The sequence below is a fragment of the Oenanthe melanoleuca genome, chromosome 2 (assembly GCF_029582105.1).
Source record: "Oenanthe melanoleuca isolate GR-GAL-2019-014 chromosome 2, OMel1.0, whole genome shotgun sequence".
In the NCBI taxonomy this organism is placed as follows: domain Eukaryota; kingdom Metazoa; phylum Chordata; class Aves; order Passeriformes; family Muscicapidae; genus Oenanthe; species Oenanthe melanoleuca.
Genome location: NC_079335.1, coordinates 31,848,544 through 31,867,999, shown reverse-complemented (window position 1 = coordinate 31,867,999; position 19,456 = coordinate 31,848,544). Strand labels below are relative to the sequence as shown.

General features: G+C 37.7%; 1 protein-coding gene across 1 annotated transcript; it reads left to right on the top strand.

Moving 5' to 3' along the window:
* The first annotated feature begins 1,609 nt into the window (after nt 1–1,609).
* TERF1 (telomeric repeat binding factor 1) lies at nt 1,610–19,219 on the top strand. Its single transcript, XM_056485447.1, has 10 exons — nt 1,610–1,831; nt 3,633–3,728; nt 5,824–5,954; nt 7,057–7,143; nt 8,416–8,565; nt 10,621–10,727; nt 11,896–11,949; nt 12,035–12,078; nt 13,067–13,131; nt 17,427–19,219. The coding sequence occupies exons 1-10, from the start codon at nt 1,627–1,629 to the stop codon at nt 17,583–17,585; spliced, it is 1,098 nt and encodes a 365-aa protein (XP_056341422.1). The 5' UTR covers nt 1,610–1,626; the 3' UTR covers nt 17,586–19,219.
* The last annotated feature ends 237 nt before the right edge of the window (nt 19,220–19,456 follow it).

Below are 19,456 nucleotides of genomic sequence, written 5' to 3'. Positions count from 1 at the left end.
CAGGTTTGGAGACGAGGCTACAGGAGCAAAAACTGGGAAGACAAATATTGCCACCATCACAGGTGGAAGTGGCAGAAGTATCTGCAAGAGAAAGAAAAAACTAGTTTAGGAATTAAACTGACCTACTGTGATTTCACACATCATTCACAAGAATAAAAACATGGTTTTGTCACACTAGAGTAGCATTTCTCACGCTGCTGCAAGCTCACCCAGCCTAAGAATCATCTGACCTCAAAACACCTATGAGATAAGCATCGTTTCTAAAATACTTCTTCAGGCTCCTATTGTCAAGGGGAAGTGATAATCTATCTGAAATCCATTTGTCTACACATTATGGGCTCCTCAAGGACGCTCAGGGCTGAGTGCTGTGCTGGTTTTGGTTGGGCCAGAGTTAATTTTCTTCACGGTGGCTTGGTGAGGAGCTGTGTTTTGGATTTGTGCTGAACACAGGGATGGTAACAAAGATGATTTTGTTATTACTAAGCAGAGCTTACACTCAGCAACCTGGTCCTGCTGTAGCTTATCATGGTAATTTCAAGCTCTGATCCACCTTCTTGACAGCTTCTTCTACAAAACTCATAAAATGCCTGCTCAATTAAACATCAATGCATAATAATCTCATTTTTCATGTCCGCCTGGTTCATGTGAAACACTAAGAATTTTGATTCCTATATTATCAGAGATATTATTCCTAGAGATTATCAGCAGCAAGAAGTTGTCACAATCTCTTTCAAAGTGCAAACCTAACTCTTGCATCTATTAATACAGCTGTCCAAATAGAAGATTGTTTTAAGTTAAATTATGAGTTTTCTTGTCTCTTTGACCTCACTGTATTAATGCCACAGCAAGATTCCTGTGGGTATAATTTAGAGTGAGCACAGGAGTCACAGGAGTAAAGGCCATCAGCTGGTAACTCCTGCTCTCTGATACCAAACTTAGTGAAATGAAGCTCAAATTAAAGCCTTCTACCAGAACATTGCTTGACATTCCATCACATCTCAAAGGAAAACTGCTCTGCCCTTCAGAACTTGCCTTAAATTCAGCCCTTCACGGTCTACCTTCTTCCTCCCTGGGTTTCACATTTTGACATGTACAAACAGCTGCCTTCTCAGATACACACACTCCAGCTAATACCGTCCCTCTTCACGTTCCATCCTGGGCTTCGTTGCCAAGTCGCAGCTCCCACTTTTCAGTTTTTCCATGCTCTGGTATGTCCTCCCTCCCTCGGCCTCCTCTCTCCACAACCCACATGAAGACGCGCTTAGAGAAGCCCTTGGGATCACACACGCAAGAAAACACCCAAATTTCGCTTTTTGCACGTTTCCTTTTCCCAGGAAGCGTGGGACGCGGCAGCTCTCACAGCCCCCGCTCTATATGGGACAGCGCTCCCGCAACGCTGCCCCGCCACCACCGAACAGCATCTGCCGACCAAAACAAGCGCGCGGTGACGCCGGCCCGGGCCGTGAGGGGCGGCCGCACTGATTGGTTGCGGCTGGGCGAGTAGGGCGGGGCCAGGGGGAAGAGCTGTGCTGATTGGTGCAGAGCGGGGCTGGGCGGGGCGATCGCTCTGATTGGCTGCGGCGCGGCGAAGGGCAGAGCTGGCAGCCGTTAGCGGGCGGTTTGAATATGGCGACGGCGGCCGAGGACGCGCTGAGTAAGGCGGATGGCGGCAGCAGCAGCTCCGTCAGCAGCTCCGTCAGTTCGGCCCCGCCGCTGGCCATGGAGGCCGTGGCCGCGGAGTGGATGCTGGAGTTCGCCTGCTCCTGCCTGTGCCGGCACTTCGCGGAGCAGAGCGGGGCGGAGTTCTGGCGGTGGAAGGACGTTGCGCAGGGTGAGGGGCGGCGGCGGCTCTGGGGCAGCGAGACCGGCGGGGCTGAGGGGCAGCTGCCCTCGGCACGGCGGAGGGTGGGAGCGCTAATCGCAGCCTGCCGAGCACCGCGGTCAGCAGCGCTGGGAGCGATGCTCAGCTCGGTCAGGGGGCTCGGGAGATCCCCGGGCTGCCGGGGAGCCTGCGGAGGGCTCGGGTGGTACCGCCAGCACTCGCACACGGGGGCAATGCAGCAGCGCTAGAAGTATTCCACAGAACTATAGTTTGGCAGACGGAGATGAGATGAAATGAAGTCTGGTGACTGGATTTTGAATGGAAAAACATATCTTTAAAATGAGAAATCAACTATAGAGCGAGAGTGGTTGACAACTAGAAGTAAAGGTCTAAGTCTTGTATAAATTTGGTGGATTTATTATGTTTTCTTCTGTAAGAAGCAGTTTTCCTGAGGATACCAGCTTAGCGCTTTGGGCTCTAACATGTACATTTTGTCTGTGTGTATGTTCTTGACTCAAGCGAACGTAGTAGTATGACTTGTTTAAAATTCTGCAAAGAATGGAATTCAGTGGCATGCAGAATGATTGCTGAGTAGTTTGATATGGGATATGGTAAGAGTTAAGAAATCTAACGATACCTTAATGAAGTACTTTGAATGGGGGGCTGCTATATTTATTTATTTATGTTGCTTCTCCATGTTTGGCTTTTGGACTGCAATTCATCAGAATTGTACTGAAGTTTCATGAGGGTGTGAAGCAGAGACATTGTCAATGCAAAAGCAGATTGAAAATATCCCCTGAGAAGACTGAGTGTATTAGTAGAAACTATTAATTAAATTGTACAGAATTCAAAGTCATATGGAAATAAGTAATAACAAATTTTGAATTTGTTCCTACTCCATTCAGCAATACAGGAAAGAGTTTGGCACACTAAGATTATAAAGTCAATGTTGTAAAAGTCTTTGGGAAAAGCTGAGCACAGCCATAAGATGTAATAGAAAAGTGGGTGTGTTTTTTTCATGGAAACACAGAACTATTACGTGTGCATATGTCAAAGGGAGACACGGCAGAGATAATGATTGACTGTCAACAAGAAAGTGAATTCAGACTGAAGCAAGTGCAGAAAGGTATAGGGGCAGTGGTTCCAGATGATACCCAGCAGCTCCTTTGAAACCCAAGTATTCTGTGATTCATTTTTCGTTTTGAATGGTTCTGTATTATGCTGTGAAGATGAATTAATACTTCCAGCACATTAGCATAAGAAATTCACAGTAACCTCTATGATGGGAATAAACTCATGATAGCTCCCATTTTAAAATATGTAATAATCCTTGTGACCTTCCAGCCTTGCAAGGAGGATTCCCCTTATAGATGTACATTTCTGAGTAAGCTTTCCGTGTAGCTTTTACTGCTTTAGTTCTGTAAATTGCTATAGCAACATGTAAGTATTACCAGTCTGCCTGTGGCTCCTGATTTGTGGGCATTCCCTGGAAGTGTTCTTTGGAGCAGACAACTGTCTTTTGTAGTAACCTACTTACCAAAAAAACCCCTAAATTCGATGCTATCGTCTTTGAAATGAATGAATTTCTGTGATTAATTCTGCCATTTCTTCAGATTAAAATATTTCCTTCTGGTGAAGCTCTTAAATATTATTTAAATTATTTTGGCATGGAATAATACTAAATAAGTGTGCTTCATTGGTTTCAGAAGGAATTATAAATTTAGTGAAATCTGTTAACACAGTGTCTAGTATATGTCTAGCCACACTGTGGCAGTGCTGGAGCAAGACTGACTTAACTTTTCTTTTCCAGCTCTTATTAATGGCTTCTCCCAAATACCTCCACATCAGAAGAAAAGAGTATATATCTGCCAGCTTTTGATAAGAATTGCACAAGGAAAAAGCCTTGGTAAATACTCAGGTTCTTTTTTTCACTTGTTAAAAATAGTTGCATGAACTTCTACAGAGCTGTATTAGATATGCTTTCACATAGCCTTTACTGTGTCTATCTATATATATTATATATATATAGATATATATAAATAAATTGAATAAATTTCACATTTTGGACTATCTTTATTACAAATGTGACTGAGCTGTCTGCAGGACTAGTGTCACTCTGTGCTGATTGACTTAGGAGCATGGAGCTAATGAATGATCATTTACTTCTTAAATTATCAGGTTTCTTTTGTTAGAGTACTATCAACAAAGGAAATATACTGGAAAGGGTTGGCTAGGTCTTAGTGAGCAAATTTAAAACTCAGGATATATGTTCTTTTCTGCACATTTAACTCTAGAGGTTAAAGTAGGACAGACAGCAGGAATGAGAACATGGATGGCTGTCCATATTTCCTACAGAAGACTGTAAGAGTTTCAGCTGGCAGCAAGTCCTTGGGGCTCTTATTCACAACCATATCTTCTGTTTGGCTGCATTTGCAACTTATTGGTTTAGTCAAGATGATTTTGTTTGAGTTTCTGGAAGATTTTACTTTTTTTTTTTTTTTTTTTCACTGTTTGATAAAACTCTTTGGAATTTAAAAACTTCAGAAGCAGTCTTGAAAGCATGAACATGGAAGAAAAAATTGTATTCTAGCCCTAGCAATGCCACAAAGTCTTGGTTTTATACAAGTAAATTTCCTACATTGCTTATCAGGTGTTATGTCATCCTGTTAGTTTAGCTTAAGAATCAAATTCTAATATTTAAAATAGTTCATCAAATTATTTAAAATAGTATATAAATTATGAAATTTTTGTGCCAGTGCTCTAAATTATATAATTGTATATAGCACTTAGGAATGTGACTCCATTGTGTGTCTTTATCTTATCAGTAGAGAATGATCTGTGTGGTGAGGAAGATTGCATGTGTCTAGTAGGTATTACATCATGTGTATCTGCACAATGTACATAGAAAACTAATATATGGTAGATTTCTAGTTATTGAAATATTTGATCTGCACTGATCACACAGAGTAGGCTGTTTCAGTTCTCTAAGAGCTAAATACACTATTGAAATAAACAATATGAAGTGTCATGTTACTTGATTAAGACAATAATTAGAGAATGTGTTTTTATTTAGTTATATGTATATATGCACATAATACTGTTTTGAAATGTCACTGTTAAATGTCAGCTGGTATAAAATAATTTTTCTCTCTTCAGCATTGTGTAAATTGTTTACCTTCTGTCTGAAAAATACTTAACAAAAGGAATAAGTTATTAAGAGAGATTCTGCTGATACCATAAAGTGAAGGCATAAGTGAGGCTTTAGTTCAGTGGACATCTTGAATTAAGCTGGTAGTGCCATGGGAAAAAAGCATTTGTGCACCTGCCAGGTCCTCCTGATCTGTTCCTTTGGCACACTCACTTGTGCAGGTGTGCAATGACCAGACTGGGAAACTACTTGAGAGTGTGGAGGGGGTGAATATTTGGCTAGGCTAGATTTCTGCCAGAGCTAGTCACTGATCCTTTGCTGGGGGTTTGCACAAACCTTGGTGTTGGCACACAGTACACTGATGTGGGAGGTTGCTTTTTTTTCAGTGACCCTCCTGTGTAGAACTGTTTGAGTTTCCCTCTTGGTTTAAGCATTTCAAATGCAACAAAAAGTTAAGACATGGAAATAGTGAAAAAAAAAAAAAAAAACTACTTAGCCTGGTGATCATATTACTAAATTAACAATATCAATATCAAATGTTGTGATATCTGATGTTAAGTTTAATGTATTATTAATGCCAACTCAAATACTTAATTGCAAGTGGCATTTTAAGTGAACAATGATTAGCTGAAATAATAACCCCTGAAAATGCAGAAGTAGTGTTATTAGCAAGGGTAGGAAGAACCAGTCTCTCTGAAGACAGTTGCTTCAGTTTTCTTAAACACACCTAAAAATTGAGGAAAAATGAATTGAAATTGTATAATACTTATTACTTTACTGCATATAAATAATGTAATCTATTTAACTTTATTCTTTAATTTTTATAAGTACTTTGGTTTTTTTTCCCTATAAGTATTACAGTTTGAAAATGATAAAAAAATTTCACCTTTGGAATCTGCTCTGTCTTTCTGGACTTTACTTGAAAAGGAAGAAATTAAACTGGCAAAACTTCATGAAGATATTCGTCGCTTGATTCAAATTCAGGTCTGTGTGATTACTCATAATACTTCAGGATGCTACCTACTTGTTGGGAATGAGTAGCTGGAAAGCTGCCTGGCAGGAAAGGACCTGGGGGTGCTGGTCAACAACAGCTAAACAAGAGCCAGTGTGTGCCCAGGTGGCCAAGAAGGCCAGTGGCATCCTGGCTTTTATCTAGAACAGTGTGGCCAGCTGGACCAAGGCAGTGATTGTGCCCTGTGCTCAGCAGTGGTGAGGCCACACCTCAAATCCTATGTTCAATTCTGGGCTCCTCAGGACAAGAAAGACTTTGATGTGCTGGAGAGTGTCCAGAGAAGGGCAATGGAGCTGCTGAAGGGTCTGGAGCACAAGCCTTACAAGGAGCAGCTGAGGGAGCCAGGGTTGTTTAGCCTGGAGAAAAGGAGGCTTAGAGGGGTCCTTATCACTCTCTACAACTGCCTGGATGTAGCCATGTGGGGGTTGGTCTCTTCTCCCAAGTGACTACTGACAGGACAAGAGGAAATGGCCTCAAGTTGTGCCAGAGGAGGCTTAGATTGGGTACAAGGAAAGACTTTTTCACACAAAAGGTTGGACAACATTGGAACAGACTGCCCAGGGGAGTGGTAGAGATGCTGTCTCTGGAAGTGTTTAAAAAAACCATGGATGTGGCAGTTGAGAATATGGTTTAATGGTGAACATGGTGGTGGGTGCTACGTTGATGGTTGGACTTGATGATCTGAAAGGTCTTTTCCAACCTTAAAAATTCTATGCTGCTGAAACAGAGCCCCTTTTACAAAAAGTCTGGGCTATCAGCAGACTGAACTGAGTTTTCTGTTTTAGTACAGAGTGAATAGATCTGTAGAGGGGACCTTTTTCTATCTCATACGGTTCCTGTTTATACCAGTTCAGATTTGTTTCAGAACCTGTCAACCTGAAAAAGATACCAATTGAAATAAATTTCAAAACTAATTTCAGAACTAACTAATTTTAGAAGTAGGTAAGTGTTGGCAGCCCTTAAATATATAATCATCTGAGTTTTGGGAGTCTTAGAAAACTATAGAACTGTGAAAATTCTCGTTTTTTCTGAATCTCAGTATTTCATCATATCTTGCAATTATATTTCTTATAGATTGTGGCAGTGCATATGGAAAACAGATATTTCAAGGAAGCTGCTGAAGTTCTTGAAAGGCTGTTCACAGACTCTGAATCAGATAAGGTAGTAACTTGTTTAAATTGCATTAAATGTTCTTGATTTTCAGAAGAGAAAGAGAGGATTCTGTTTGCAAAGCTAGTAAATCCTATCTGCATATCTTCAATCTCATTATTGTCTATGCAGTCACTCTCACACCAATGCACTTTAAAATACAAAATTAAATTTGTGGCTAGGAGATTGGTAGAAATACTGGATGATTTGTGGGAGTAAAATGTTTTTAGCAGCAGTTGTTCTTTATCCCCTCTTCCACTTCATATGAGGAGTGAGATGGCGCTACTAATTCTTGGAATTTGATAGTGCTGACTACTAACAGCCAGTTTACTGATTTCTATTGTAGTGGATTCTGTCACCTCTGATTAGTGTTCTATGTACCAAAGCATCCCAGGGAAGGAAAACTCCTTAGCTTCTATAGATTGAATGCTATTATGCCTCCACCTGGAAAAGACAACATATGCACCAGGCCACCTCCTGGTTTGAAGTTGACGGCATCATTCAGAGAGTTTCAAGTTTGAGTGAATATCTCTTTGATATAATAGTTAATGCACACACTTGAATTTGCAGGGGTGGAGGAAAGAGCAATAGAAGAACTGTAGGTGAAAAGAAAAGAAGTTAAAATGCTGCCTGTATCTTCAACTGGTATATTGGGACACATGTTCTATATAAGTAGTAGCCTGTGTATAACTTACTCTCAGATACACTTCCATTCAGAGCATTTGGATGCTTGGAAAGTGTAGATTGTGGTAGTAGTACTCAAATTCATAGATGAAAATGCAGCCTATACACAGACAATAATTCTCTGGCTCTATCGGCCTCTGTAAAACTCAGAGGGATTGGTGGACAAAATGTGAATTTCTGATCATCAGTATTGATGTGTCCTTAATGATGCTTTATTGAGTTATCCTTTTCCTGTACACTACACCCCTTTCAATGGTAGTCTTTTTGAGGCAGGAAATGAGAAGAGAGAACTGTGTAATGGGTGGCTTTTTCTGGGTGTTTTTTCCTCCTGTGACATCCCTGCTTTCAATGTTATTCATAAAGGAAATGAAAATGTGGATCTCTGGTCAGTTACACTTTACCATTTACTGAGCACATAAGGTAAAATACCTGGCATTATGTCTAGTTGACTAAAGAACCCTTTCAAACTGCAGCATGAAATTGTATAGGGATATTCAGGAAACTATATAATCATCATGTTTTGCTTTCTATATTTCCTGTTTAGCACAGACACCAAGTTTACTGCAGGATTTGTGTTGTTTAAAGCTGTGCTTTTCTTAGCCTTTAAGGGTGAAGCTGGCAACTGTAATTAAAACCAAGGATCCACATGTTCCTCTTCTCCAAAGCTTCAGTTACAGTCTTTTGATAAGTAAAGTCAAGTCTTACATTGAACTTTTCATGAAAGAAAATGAAACTAACTTCTTAATACAGGTATGTTGGAAGTATTTTAAAAATTTTTGAAAAAAGTTACCTGATACAATCAAATAGATTTATCATTTCAAGGGAGTTGTTTATGCAATATTCAGTTAGTGTATTAGATGAAAAGGAAACTTTACCTTCCTTTGGATTGTCTTATAATCAACCTTTTTGTTTTAATTAATATGTCTTGGAGAAAGTTCATAGGAAAGAGACTCCTCTAAAATATCTTGTATGAATGTTTTTCCCACAACTGTTTTGATTAAAGAAATAGTTAGGAAAACAGCATAATTAAAACAAGATCTGTTTAAGAGAAGTAGATCTGATATGGTACTCCTTAAAAAACGTAGCTTTATATTTAATACTGGTTTCATTTAAGCCTACATGACTTCTCGTACTAAAAATAAAAATGAAGAAGAGCTGTTAATTTGGCTAAAAGCTTTAGGAAATTGAGGAGTTAGTAGATAGAAAACTAGTATTGCTGTTTTCCTGTAAATACAAATGTTCCTTACAAGCAGTCTTGCTCAAAAGTGATTTAAAATTGGCAAGAACAACATTCCTTCTTCAGTTCATCTTCAGGAGGATTGTAAAGAATTTCTCTTATGTTTACTTCGTATAAAAGAATATTGAATTATTCAATTACAAAAGCACAGACGTCTAAAGGTAATAAGAAGCAAATTTTAAATAAACAATCCTGAAGTTCCTTTGTGTTTTTCATTTTCTTACCAGAGAGACTGGACAACTTATTAAATACATTTGAAGTATAATACAAGGAATACCTTTTAATGGTTTCACTTGACTGTCAGTTTTCAAGTTTATTTTTCAAGGCTCTTTCTTTGAGTCTAAGCAGAAGTGGAGGCTCAAAGGTGTTGGAGAAGGCCCAGAACTCCATACTAGCATGCCTAAGGCCCTCACTGCCTGCACCCCCAGTGCCTGCACATTTGTCCTACTATCTGCACCCATGTTGCAAATCTTGCTTTGAGCAGTTATTCTGGCACATGGATGAGACAACTTTGTGAAGAATTCCCACTTTGTGTAGCACACAGGATTCCCAGCAGTGTACCCTGTCCTTCTCTGCAGAAGAACATTCTAGCTTTAGCTATTAATTTCTCTTCCCTTTCTTCTAGTACCAGATATAGAAGTATAATAATAGAATAATTTTGATTGGAAGGAGCCTTTAAAGGTAGTTTAGTCCAACCCCCTTGCAGTAAGCAGGGACTCTTCAATTAGATCAGGTTGTTTAGAGCCCCATTCAACCTGGCTTTGAAGGCTTCCAGGGATCAGGCATCAACCACCTTGCTCAGCAGCCTGTTCCATGCTTTGCCACTCTCACAAAATTCTTCCTTATATCTAGTCCAAATCTACCCTCTTTTAGTTTAAAACCATTAACCCTTGTCCTACCACTACAGGCCCTGCTAAGAGATTTGTCCCATCATTATTCAGTGTATGAAGCCCCTTTTAGATAGTCTATAAGGAGTACAGAATAATTACTTCCTTCTCTTGGCAATGGAGGAGAAATAATCCTAGTTTGTGACTAAAAGTTTGAGTAGGATGTTAGAAATATTTTTCTACCAGTGCAAAAAAGGTTATATTACAAGACTAAGGTCTGCTTAGACGTGTCTTTTGAAAATGTTGCATGTATGCTTTTTCCTGCCATGTGCTACAGAACTAGATAAACTTGATATCTGTCAGTTTTAGTTTCTAACCTAGTTATAAAAACTAGGCTTTGGAGTATTTTGATAGTATTTGTAGTCTTAGTTAAGCTCTGCAATTTGCTTCACACATTTTTAAGTTCACTCATTATGCAACTATTTGTTGTATTTCTTTGTGTCCATATAAAAACCAATTGCAGCTATGACTAAAATTTCTCCAAGTTATTAGTTGATAAAGATCTTTATGGATTTCAATTTAACATGCTAAAGTTGTTTTGAAACTAATTAGTTTAATGTTAATATCTCTGAAATGTCTGTCAAATAAACACTACTAGTTCTAATAAAAAGTATGCATATTAATCTTAGTGCTAGGTACTGCTTGGCTTTTATTTTAAGATATCAATTCCATTTCTCACAGGAAGCCACAAAACATGTGGCATTTAAAGGATTGGGAGCAACAACATTGCAAAACAGACCTGTGAAAGTCAGTGAAAATGACAAAAGTGATTTGATAACAAAAAAAAGGTTTGTATTAAGTATTATACTGCTGAAGGGTGTGCTTGGACAGTAACATGAAACTTGTAGACCAAGGAGTAGGTAGGAGGGACATTAAATTCCAAACTGTTGTCCAACAGAAAATTAGCTACAAACACATTGCCAATATTTTTTTTTAATTTGTGCTCTTCTGTGCTTGTTATTTTTGGCATTTACATCAAATAGTTTGTCATTAAGTTTAATTATTTGTGAGGTTGCACAATTTGCAGTTTAAACAACTGTCAGTCTATAATAATAAAAGCTCAGGAAAGACTTTGCTTTTTTTACTGCTTGATTGAGCTCCTTTTAGTTCTAATTTCAGGCTATAGATCATCTCAAGAAGAAAAAGAATAAGGAAATAGAATCAGTCTTACATTTTTTTACAGCTGACCCCTTAATGATACTAATGTGAAGGGAAATAATTATGTTGCTTCATGATTCTGAGAGTGTAAACCTTCAGAATAATTACGTGATTATTTTGGAAAATGCTAATAATTCTAGTTTTATCACCACTTGTTTTTCAGGGAGAATAAGTTGCAGTCTTTAGCTGGGATAGTCTGTATTTCTTCATTTTTGTACTTGGAATACTTAGCATCATTTAGTTAAGAAAATTGATGGAGGCAGACAGTATAGAGGAAGACAAGTCATAAGATTTTTTTAAATTTCTATTTTTAGAAGGGCAACTCCTGACACATCTGAGATATGATGTAAGACTCGTTCAAAAAAAACTATGGAAATAATTCCTAATGAAAAAATGGAAGTGCAAAATGCCTCTTATCTTCAACTTAAATGTCATAGGAACCGGCTACCTAAGGAAGTGGTCACAGAACCAAACCTGGCAGAGTTCAAGAAGCATTTGCACAGTGGTTTCAGGCACATGGTGTGACTCCTGGGGATGCCTTGCAGGGCTAAAAGCTGAACTCTGTGATCCTTGTGGATCCCACAAGGGACTCTCAGATTCCAGCTCAGCAGATTCTGTATTTCTTCTCCAGGTATAGGGAGGCAAGGTTAAGATGGTGAATACATTGATGCAGTTAGTAATAGTATGCCACTTCTTCTGTAGAGAAGTCTTGGGATTTTCTTTCATTTAAATATTGTTGAATTGTATAAATGGCAAGTTGCAGCCTAGGTAATAATTTTTTTGTCTTTTCTCTTGAAGATTGCTGAAAGAGCAACAGTATATCACAAGTCAGTCTTCTGGAGACACAAAAAGGTAAAAAATTTTGTTGTTGGTGCTCTGGTCACAGACTTCTCATCAAGTTCTTTGTATTTTTACTTCAGATCTGTGTTCTTTGCAGGAGATGTTCAGGACAGAAACCTGAAAAGAACAGAGTTCTTCAGAGTGAGTATTAGTTTATTTTTACACTTTCAAAACAATCATATCAAACACTTATTTCTAACTGCTATCCAATGTGATTAGATTAATACAGAAATGGTTGTGTGTGATTTCTGCACGAATGCAGATTTGGTATTTGCCATATTTAGGAAGCTGTGAAGTGGCTTCATGTTCTCTAACAATTAATTTTGCAAAATAATTTACTATTTTTTGGTTTGCTTAGTTGGTTTACAGGATTTATGCTATTTTGTGCAAAAGAAAGCTGCCAGAGGAGTATTGAAATTAATTTCTTTCTGAATTCTGTGCTAGATAACTTGGTTTGGGAAGGAGCTAAAGAAGTTAACTGATTGGAAAAACAAATCTTACTGTAAAATGCAGGAAGTCAAGGAGTTTGTACATTTTCCTGGTATTACTTCTTCAAAATCTAACAACACAGATAATATAATACTTATAAGTAAGTTCTTAGCACCCACCTACCACAGAGAGATGATGATATAGTTCCAGCACGTGGCCATGTTGCAAATGGAACAACAAACTCTTAAGTTGCCTTGAGTGTTTGCCACAGTTAAAACCTGATATGTGCACATGGAAATGATGGAATTTGTATACAAAGAATCATAATGTTGATTGGTTGTTACTTCCCACTCTCTCTATGTAAGTGTGAAAGTAGTGCGTATAGTAAAAATGTTTTTACCAAAATGAAATGTTTTATTCTGTACCAATTTCTACCTAAGTGTTTAAAATATAATTTTGTGTGCTCTATTGTATAGAAAATGTGGGATATTTGAATGGCCTATTTTTTAAGCCCTTGGACTATGGCTGTATATTCATATATAAAAGTATACTTGTATGTAAACAGACACTGAAATATTCCCAATCTGTCAAAGCATATCAAAATAGAGTACATTCTTGTCATGTGTAAATGGTAAAATGCAAAACTGCTGCCATCATGCTGACTACTCATTGTTCTGGATTTATATTAACTATCTTCTAGGTCTTAGCAACATGGATAATGTGGAAAAAAATGAAGTTTCTTTGGCATGTAGCCGAAGAAGACAGGTTTGTACCTATTCTCTCTACTAAATGGAGATTAATTTAATCTGCACACACAGAATTTTTTTTTTCTCATCTTTATTTAATCTGTATTTTAAATGTGGTGCTTAGATTTAAGATTCTATAGATTACTCAAGTGCTACAGTTCCTTTTCTTTTTGAAGACCGGAAATAAAACACATTTTTACTGTCTCAAATATTCTTGCTAGTGCTTCCAAGCCTTTTATTTGTTGAAATACACCGTTACCAAAGCATAGTGTTAAATAAAAAATTCTTTCCACAGTTTGGATTAAAGAATTCAGGATGTTGTTTGCCTGTGAGAAGTTTGGGAAAATATCAGAGGCAACTTGTTTTTCAGCTTAGAAGGTTAAAGATTTAGCAATTTTATAATGCAATACTTTATGTGATGTAAAAACATATTTACTTGGGAAACTATTCTAGTTTTTTAAACCAAATGGTAGGGTCTCCTTATAACGCTACATTTCAAGTGGTCATTTGTGCTCTCTTCATGGGTAAGCCTACTTAATTGAATTACTTTAAAATAACCCTACTGTGTTCACTAATGCTAGAATTCCCACTGATGGGAAGTGCAGAAGTGTATGCCTTAGTGGAATGCAATTTGAAGTTGATTCGTTGTTGAGGTCTTTCAAGCTAATTTTTGTTTATAGCCAATTTTCCTTCATAAGTGTTCAGCATTTTATCAGGATAACTGTAGAAATTAACATTAAATAAATGTATTGCCATTGTTGGATTCATCTTCATAATGTCCCTAAGGAAGCTATATGAAGTCTTTCAGTTTAGAAAATAGTGCAAGTTATAATCATACATCCATTTTGATGTGAGCTGTTTCATTTTTCTGGTGTTCATTCTGATATTTCATTTTTCACATAAGAGGGAAGATCAAATCTGCTTATGTTTATGCTTTTGGGGTTGGTTTTTGGGGGCTTTTTTGTTTGTTTTTGGGGGCTGGGTGTTGTTTTTTGGTTTTTGTTTGTTTTTTTATTTGTTTTTGTTTTCCTAGAGGAGAGTTGTACTTACTCCTATTTCTTTAAACATTTTTACTGAAGTTGATGCACTGGTTAAATCATCAGTTACATGCTGTCCTCAAATTAAAGTCCTGATGAGACCTCATCTATCCTTGAAGTTTTGGTCCCTATAAAGAGTTTTTCACTTTCTAGCAAATCTCAGGAATAGTTAAATCACTGACAACCTCTTTAAAAACTGTAGATAAAACCAGTGCCCTAAAAAAATATAGCAGCACTTACTGGGTTTGCTTTCTGTCTTTAAAGACATAATTACTTTATTCCAGCATATATTTGGATAGGTACCTTTTTAGCCAGTTGCTGATAAGCATGAACACGTCCATCAAGTTTGTTTTCAACATCCAGAATTAAGCTATTTGGACCACAATGACACAGAGCTAATGAAAGCTTTGTATTCACATATTTTTATGCTGAGCTAGTCTGTTATGGGGTCAACTACAAGTACTGTGTCTAGGTCTAGGGCTTGCACACACATCTTGTTAGAAAAAAATAGGAGTTGTTTGCTTAATTATGTTGTTATAGTTCAATCTTAATTGAAATATAAAGACTGAATTTCTAGAGAACTGCATCTGATAGTGACATTGAAAATTTTAAAAGAACTTAAATGAAACTTAAGATTCAGAACTGTTTCTTTCAACACTTAGAAAAGCTGTAGGCATTTGCTCCCTCTAATATTTTTGCCTTAGTCCATACCACTGAAACCTCATAAATGCTTTATAGAAAGCAATGATAATTGGCCTTTTAAACAATAAATCTGCTCCTCTGCTTAATCATCTGGGTTATAAAATTGTCTACATGCATGAAAGAATGCAATGAATGTCAGAGCTGTTGACTTCTAGAACTTCCTTTTCCATGTAGTCCCTCATTCAATGTTGGCATTGTTTGCTCTTGTATTGTAAATGGCATTTCATTGCAATGGTTCAGTGCCCATTTTCAGCCTTTCATTGTAGTGTTTTCAGTTAGCTGCATAGAACAATCTGCAGTGCTATTGAAAAGATGCATACTTTATTTTCTCATTCCTGAATTAGGGGATGCAAGTGTCACAGAATTTAGGGAACTGTTTGTTCTCAATTTTATATCCATTAAGTATATGGCAAGTCTTTTGATTTGTCTAAAATCTGGATGATGCTTTATTTAAATTAAACAATATGAGAATCTGAGTGTTCAGAATTTAGTCAGACTTGTATGGAAAAAAAATTCCATTTAAAGCTGAAGGAGAAAACTCTGAGCAGAGTCCCGTAATGCATAAAGGGAGACAGGTTACTAGAGCAGAACTGACTCTAAGGAATAACAAGATCTTCAGATGTGTGAGGGAATGTCTTCACATTCTGCCTGGCAAACTCAAGCTTGCTCTGCTGGTGTTCAGAGCTGGCCAGATGTCACGTTGCTGTGGACCAGGCACTGTGCTGATGTGAGCTCAAGCGTAGTGCTTCATTATGTCCAGGCTTACAACCAGTCTTGTAACAGTGCAAAGCTGGAATCTACAGGAATTCTGTCCCAGAGGAGACTGACAGTTTTTCAGTGAGTGGGGCAGGGGGCAAGTTTCTGCTCTGTCCTGTTCCTCAGTGAAAAGAAAATAAGTCAGTCCCTGCTTTACCTGTAAAGCAGGCCCCTTATCTATGCAATAAATGGAATAAATTTATTTTTTTAAAAAGCTCAATGTAAGCAATTAAAATCAAAACAAGCTAAAAACAACCCTTTTAACAGCAAATATAATTAATCATTGCAAGTAACAAGGGTTGTGATTGTCTCTTTTGATGAAAGTATTTGAATTATCTGGTGCTGTAGGTCAAGCATAACTGTGTTACTTGAATAAAGTTTTTATTTAGGAAAATTTACTGGCATGCTCTGAAATGAGATGAACTGCGTGATTCCAATGGAATCTCTGGCCTTTTAATAATAGTTTAAAAAAAAGCTATTCACTGCTAATGTTGCAAAAGATCAGTGGAACAGGAAGAATTGCAAAAAGGAAGTATTTTTGATAAAGGGTAGACTACTGTAGAGAAGTTTTAGGTTCCTAACTGTTTAGAAATACAGTTGAACTACTATTGCTTATAATTCTTTCACTGCTTAGTGAGGTTTGTCAGTGATCAGAGTTTACTGAAGAGGCCCTGATACTTGCATTAAGCTGGAATTAATCCAGCTTTGAGATGTGAAGTTTGGTCTTTACACACCTCAGCTTGCACTTTGTGTAGATGCCACATTTTCCCTTTTTGGAGAATAACTGGAATAGTGTTTTGATCTGATACAGTTTTGAGGCTGAATGTTATCTAAGCTCCTTCCCCCTCAGAGACTCCCCCCTGTCTTTCATGTCTGAGCCCTGCTGCAACTTCTAGAAGTTTAAATTTACCAGAAGGGTGCAACCATGCAGAGTAGCACTTTAAATTGGCCAGCAACTGAACTGATGGAGCTTACAAAAGCAGAATTTTTAAAGGTCCCAGAAAAATTCCACATCATTAAGAATTTTTTTTTCCTTCCTATTTCCATGGATGTGGGTTCTTGTGCCACTCAGTCATACTAGCTGGGTGCTCCTGCTGCTTATCCTCACTTATGCACAAGGAGGAGGGTATGCATTTGTGTAATGACAGCAGCCATAAGATTTACATTTCCATTGGATATATTATTTTCAGAGTTAAGTGATATTTTCCCCCTGTAATTCATGTTTCCTTGCACTTTTCAGATCTACTAGTTGGCTTTAAGTTGAGGCTATTCCTTTGCACCTGCATTTCTCTTTCTGCCCAGTTCTTCACAATTTGGAAAGTTTCAGTTGTAAAGGGGATCCATAATGTGATTCTCTAATGTTCACTTCTGCTTTATAGCCAACACCATCTATCCATTTGATAGTTGGAAGTGATCTGTTACTTACAGGAGGAGGTTTTATACAAACTCTGGGAAACCAGCCTATCTTTTATCACACTAAGCTATAAATTTTAGGCCTTCAGATTAAGGCATTTACAATTCTTATGGCTCTTGTAATGTTCTATAAACATTCTTTACTTCCAATCCAGTTACTCCAATTAACCCAAGACTTTATTAACATAGGTTGCCTTTGGGAGCCCCCATAAAGCTCTACAAGTTCAGTTACAAATTTATCATTTATCTCTAGTTTCAAGATAGGTGCTCAAAAAAAACCCTCTTGACATCTACACTCTTAATAACTAGAGAGCTGTTTAAAACTCGCTTTTATATTTGCTATAAGCTCTTACATTAATACTTTCTCTGTTCATATAGCTGGTATTTTTCTCTCTTCTTGCCCTAGCGATGGACTTACAAAGAAGACTTGGAGCTGAAATCGGGAGTGAAGGAGTTTGGAGTGGGTAACTGGACCAAAATTTTAGTCCATGGTAACTTCAACAACCGAACAAGTGTCATGTTGAAAGACCGGTGGAGAACACTGAACAAGATGAAACAAAGGTGATCTGGACTACAGGAACCAACTCTTCTCGATCTTTCTCTACATGAGGACCTACCCTAGCTTTTCAGAGTAACATCTTCTTTTAGTCTCATAGTGTCTAGCAGTGTTGCTATCCTAAAACATGAAGCAGAATAGTAATAGGTATAAAACATTCATGTAAGCTCACTTGCTCTGGTAATGATGACTTAAATGTAAAGTCTGGCCTTTTTCGCTGCGTGCAATAATAGATGACCTAGATTCTGAAATGTGAAAATGTTTGTAGTGTTTTAAGAAATATCTGTTATGTAAATAGGGGTATTAGATCTGCCTGGCAACCTCTTTAGCTTGATGGAAGCTAATAAAAAGTCAAGTGTTCTGTATTTTTAAAGGCCTGTAGCTCTTTTTAGAATGACCTTTTCATAATTACTTCCTGCCATATAACCCGTTCTAATTTGTTTTGCTTCACTTTGGAATTTTGGTCAGACTTGTCATCTCTGTAAGTTATACTAAAACGTATGTATTTATAAGTATTGCTAATTTTATGAGCTGATGGTTTGTTGACTTTTTTTTCCTGCAGTTAAAAATGTGTAAATTCATATAATATTGTATTTGTATGTAATAAAGGGAGTAGTTTGTTTTTTAGTTTTGTTTACATGGAAAGGAGCACTTAGCATCTCTTGGTTAGCTTGTGCCACCTACCTTGTCTTGACAAGTGACTTGTTCCAGACCAGCAGGAATGGGAAAGCTCAAAAAAACATGGCCAAAGTGGGGCTCAATAATGAGTCTACACTGTCAGTGACAGCAAAGATTCACTTTGATGGAGATTACGATCAAGGTCTCTGCTGGCCACTGCAACTTTCCTGCTCATGGGAGACTGGAACAGATGGATGATGGCACTAGCCTGTCCCTCTGGATTCAGATCATTTGGAAGAGATTTCTACCATCTCAGAAAATTCAAGCTTTCCACTGTCATACTGGTGTGAATCTAGTGACTTGAATTGAGATGTTTTCTGTACCTTTTTTCTTGGCTAAGGTTTTTGTTTTCCAAGGACCTTACAAGGTTAAGCACCTGTCTGAATTGGTTATAATATAATAAAGCTTTCTGAGATAATTTTTCCCCATTAAAAAGGAAAACATATATTCTTGAAGTCTGAATGTTCAGAAAGAGTATTAAACTAATCTCTGCTTTCTGTTTTTGGAGGCCTGCTTTCATTACAATAAAATGGTGAAATACAGTTCAAAAGTTTGCTTCACAACACACTCTTATTGTGGACAGAATTTCAAGCAGATCACCTTCCTCATTTCTGCCAAGAGATGCTATGGTTTCTTCCAGGAAGTCTTTATGTTGCATGGACATGCTGCCTGTCTTAACAGGAAGTTTTCTCAACCTGCACAGCAGCCTTGCCATTGGTCAGATGTTGCACGTTCCTATGTTAATTGTTGTAGATGAGTATTTTTAACTGGTAATAAGTAATCTTTTTTACTCTTAGCCAAGGCCTTAGTCACAAAGTCTTGTCTACGTTCATCTGCCAGAAAAGTTTTATTGTGTATTATTGACATGAAGTTCTGAGGAGACCAATTCCTTAACAATGGTGACTAGGTGTATGTCTTCACGAAGGCAGCTGAAGGTGAAAACTGCAGGGTAGAGGAAAAATACTTATGCAATTGTAATACAGAAAATTGTCTAGATAGTACTGGAGAGGAACAAAGGACGTAAAGTGAAATTGGTTTTAGCTGTCCAAAACTTCATTTTTATTCACCCTTGCTCTAAAATCTTGACAGTAACTATTTTCAGACTTGAAAATATTTGGCTGGCTCACTACTGAGTAGGAGCAGTGCCTGTAGACAGGGCTGTGGCCAGTAAAGAGGGAGAACTTCAGGAAAAGCAACTACTA

What these genes read in the sequence shown, in the direction of transcription:
- TERF1 (XM_056485447.1), top strand. Translation starts at nt 1,627, where the DNA reads ATGGCGACGGCGGCCGAGGACGCGCTGAGTAAGGCGGATGGCGGCAGC. An exon ending in TGCACAAGGAAAAAGCCTTG is followed by an intron (nt 3,729 to 5,823) that starts GTAAATACTCAG and finishes TTTCCCTATAAG; the next exon opens with TATTACAGTTTGAAAATGAT. An exon ending in CATGTAGCCGAAGAAGACAG is followed by an intron (nt 13,132 to 17,426) that starts GTTTGTACCTAT and finishes TTCTTGCCCTAG; the next exon opens with CGATGGACTTACAAAGAAGA.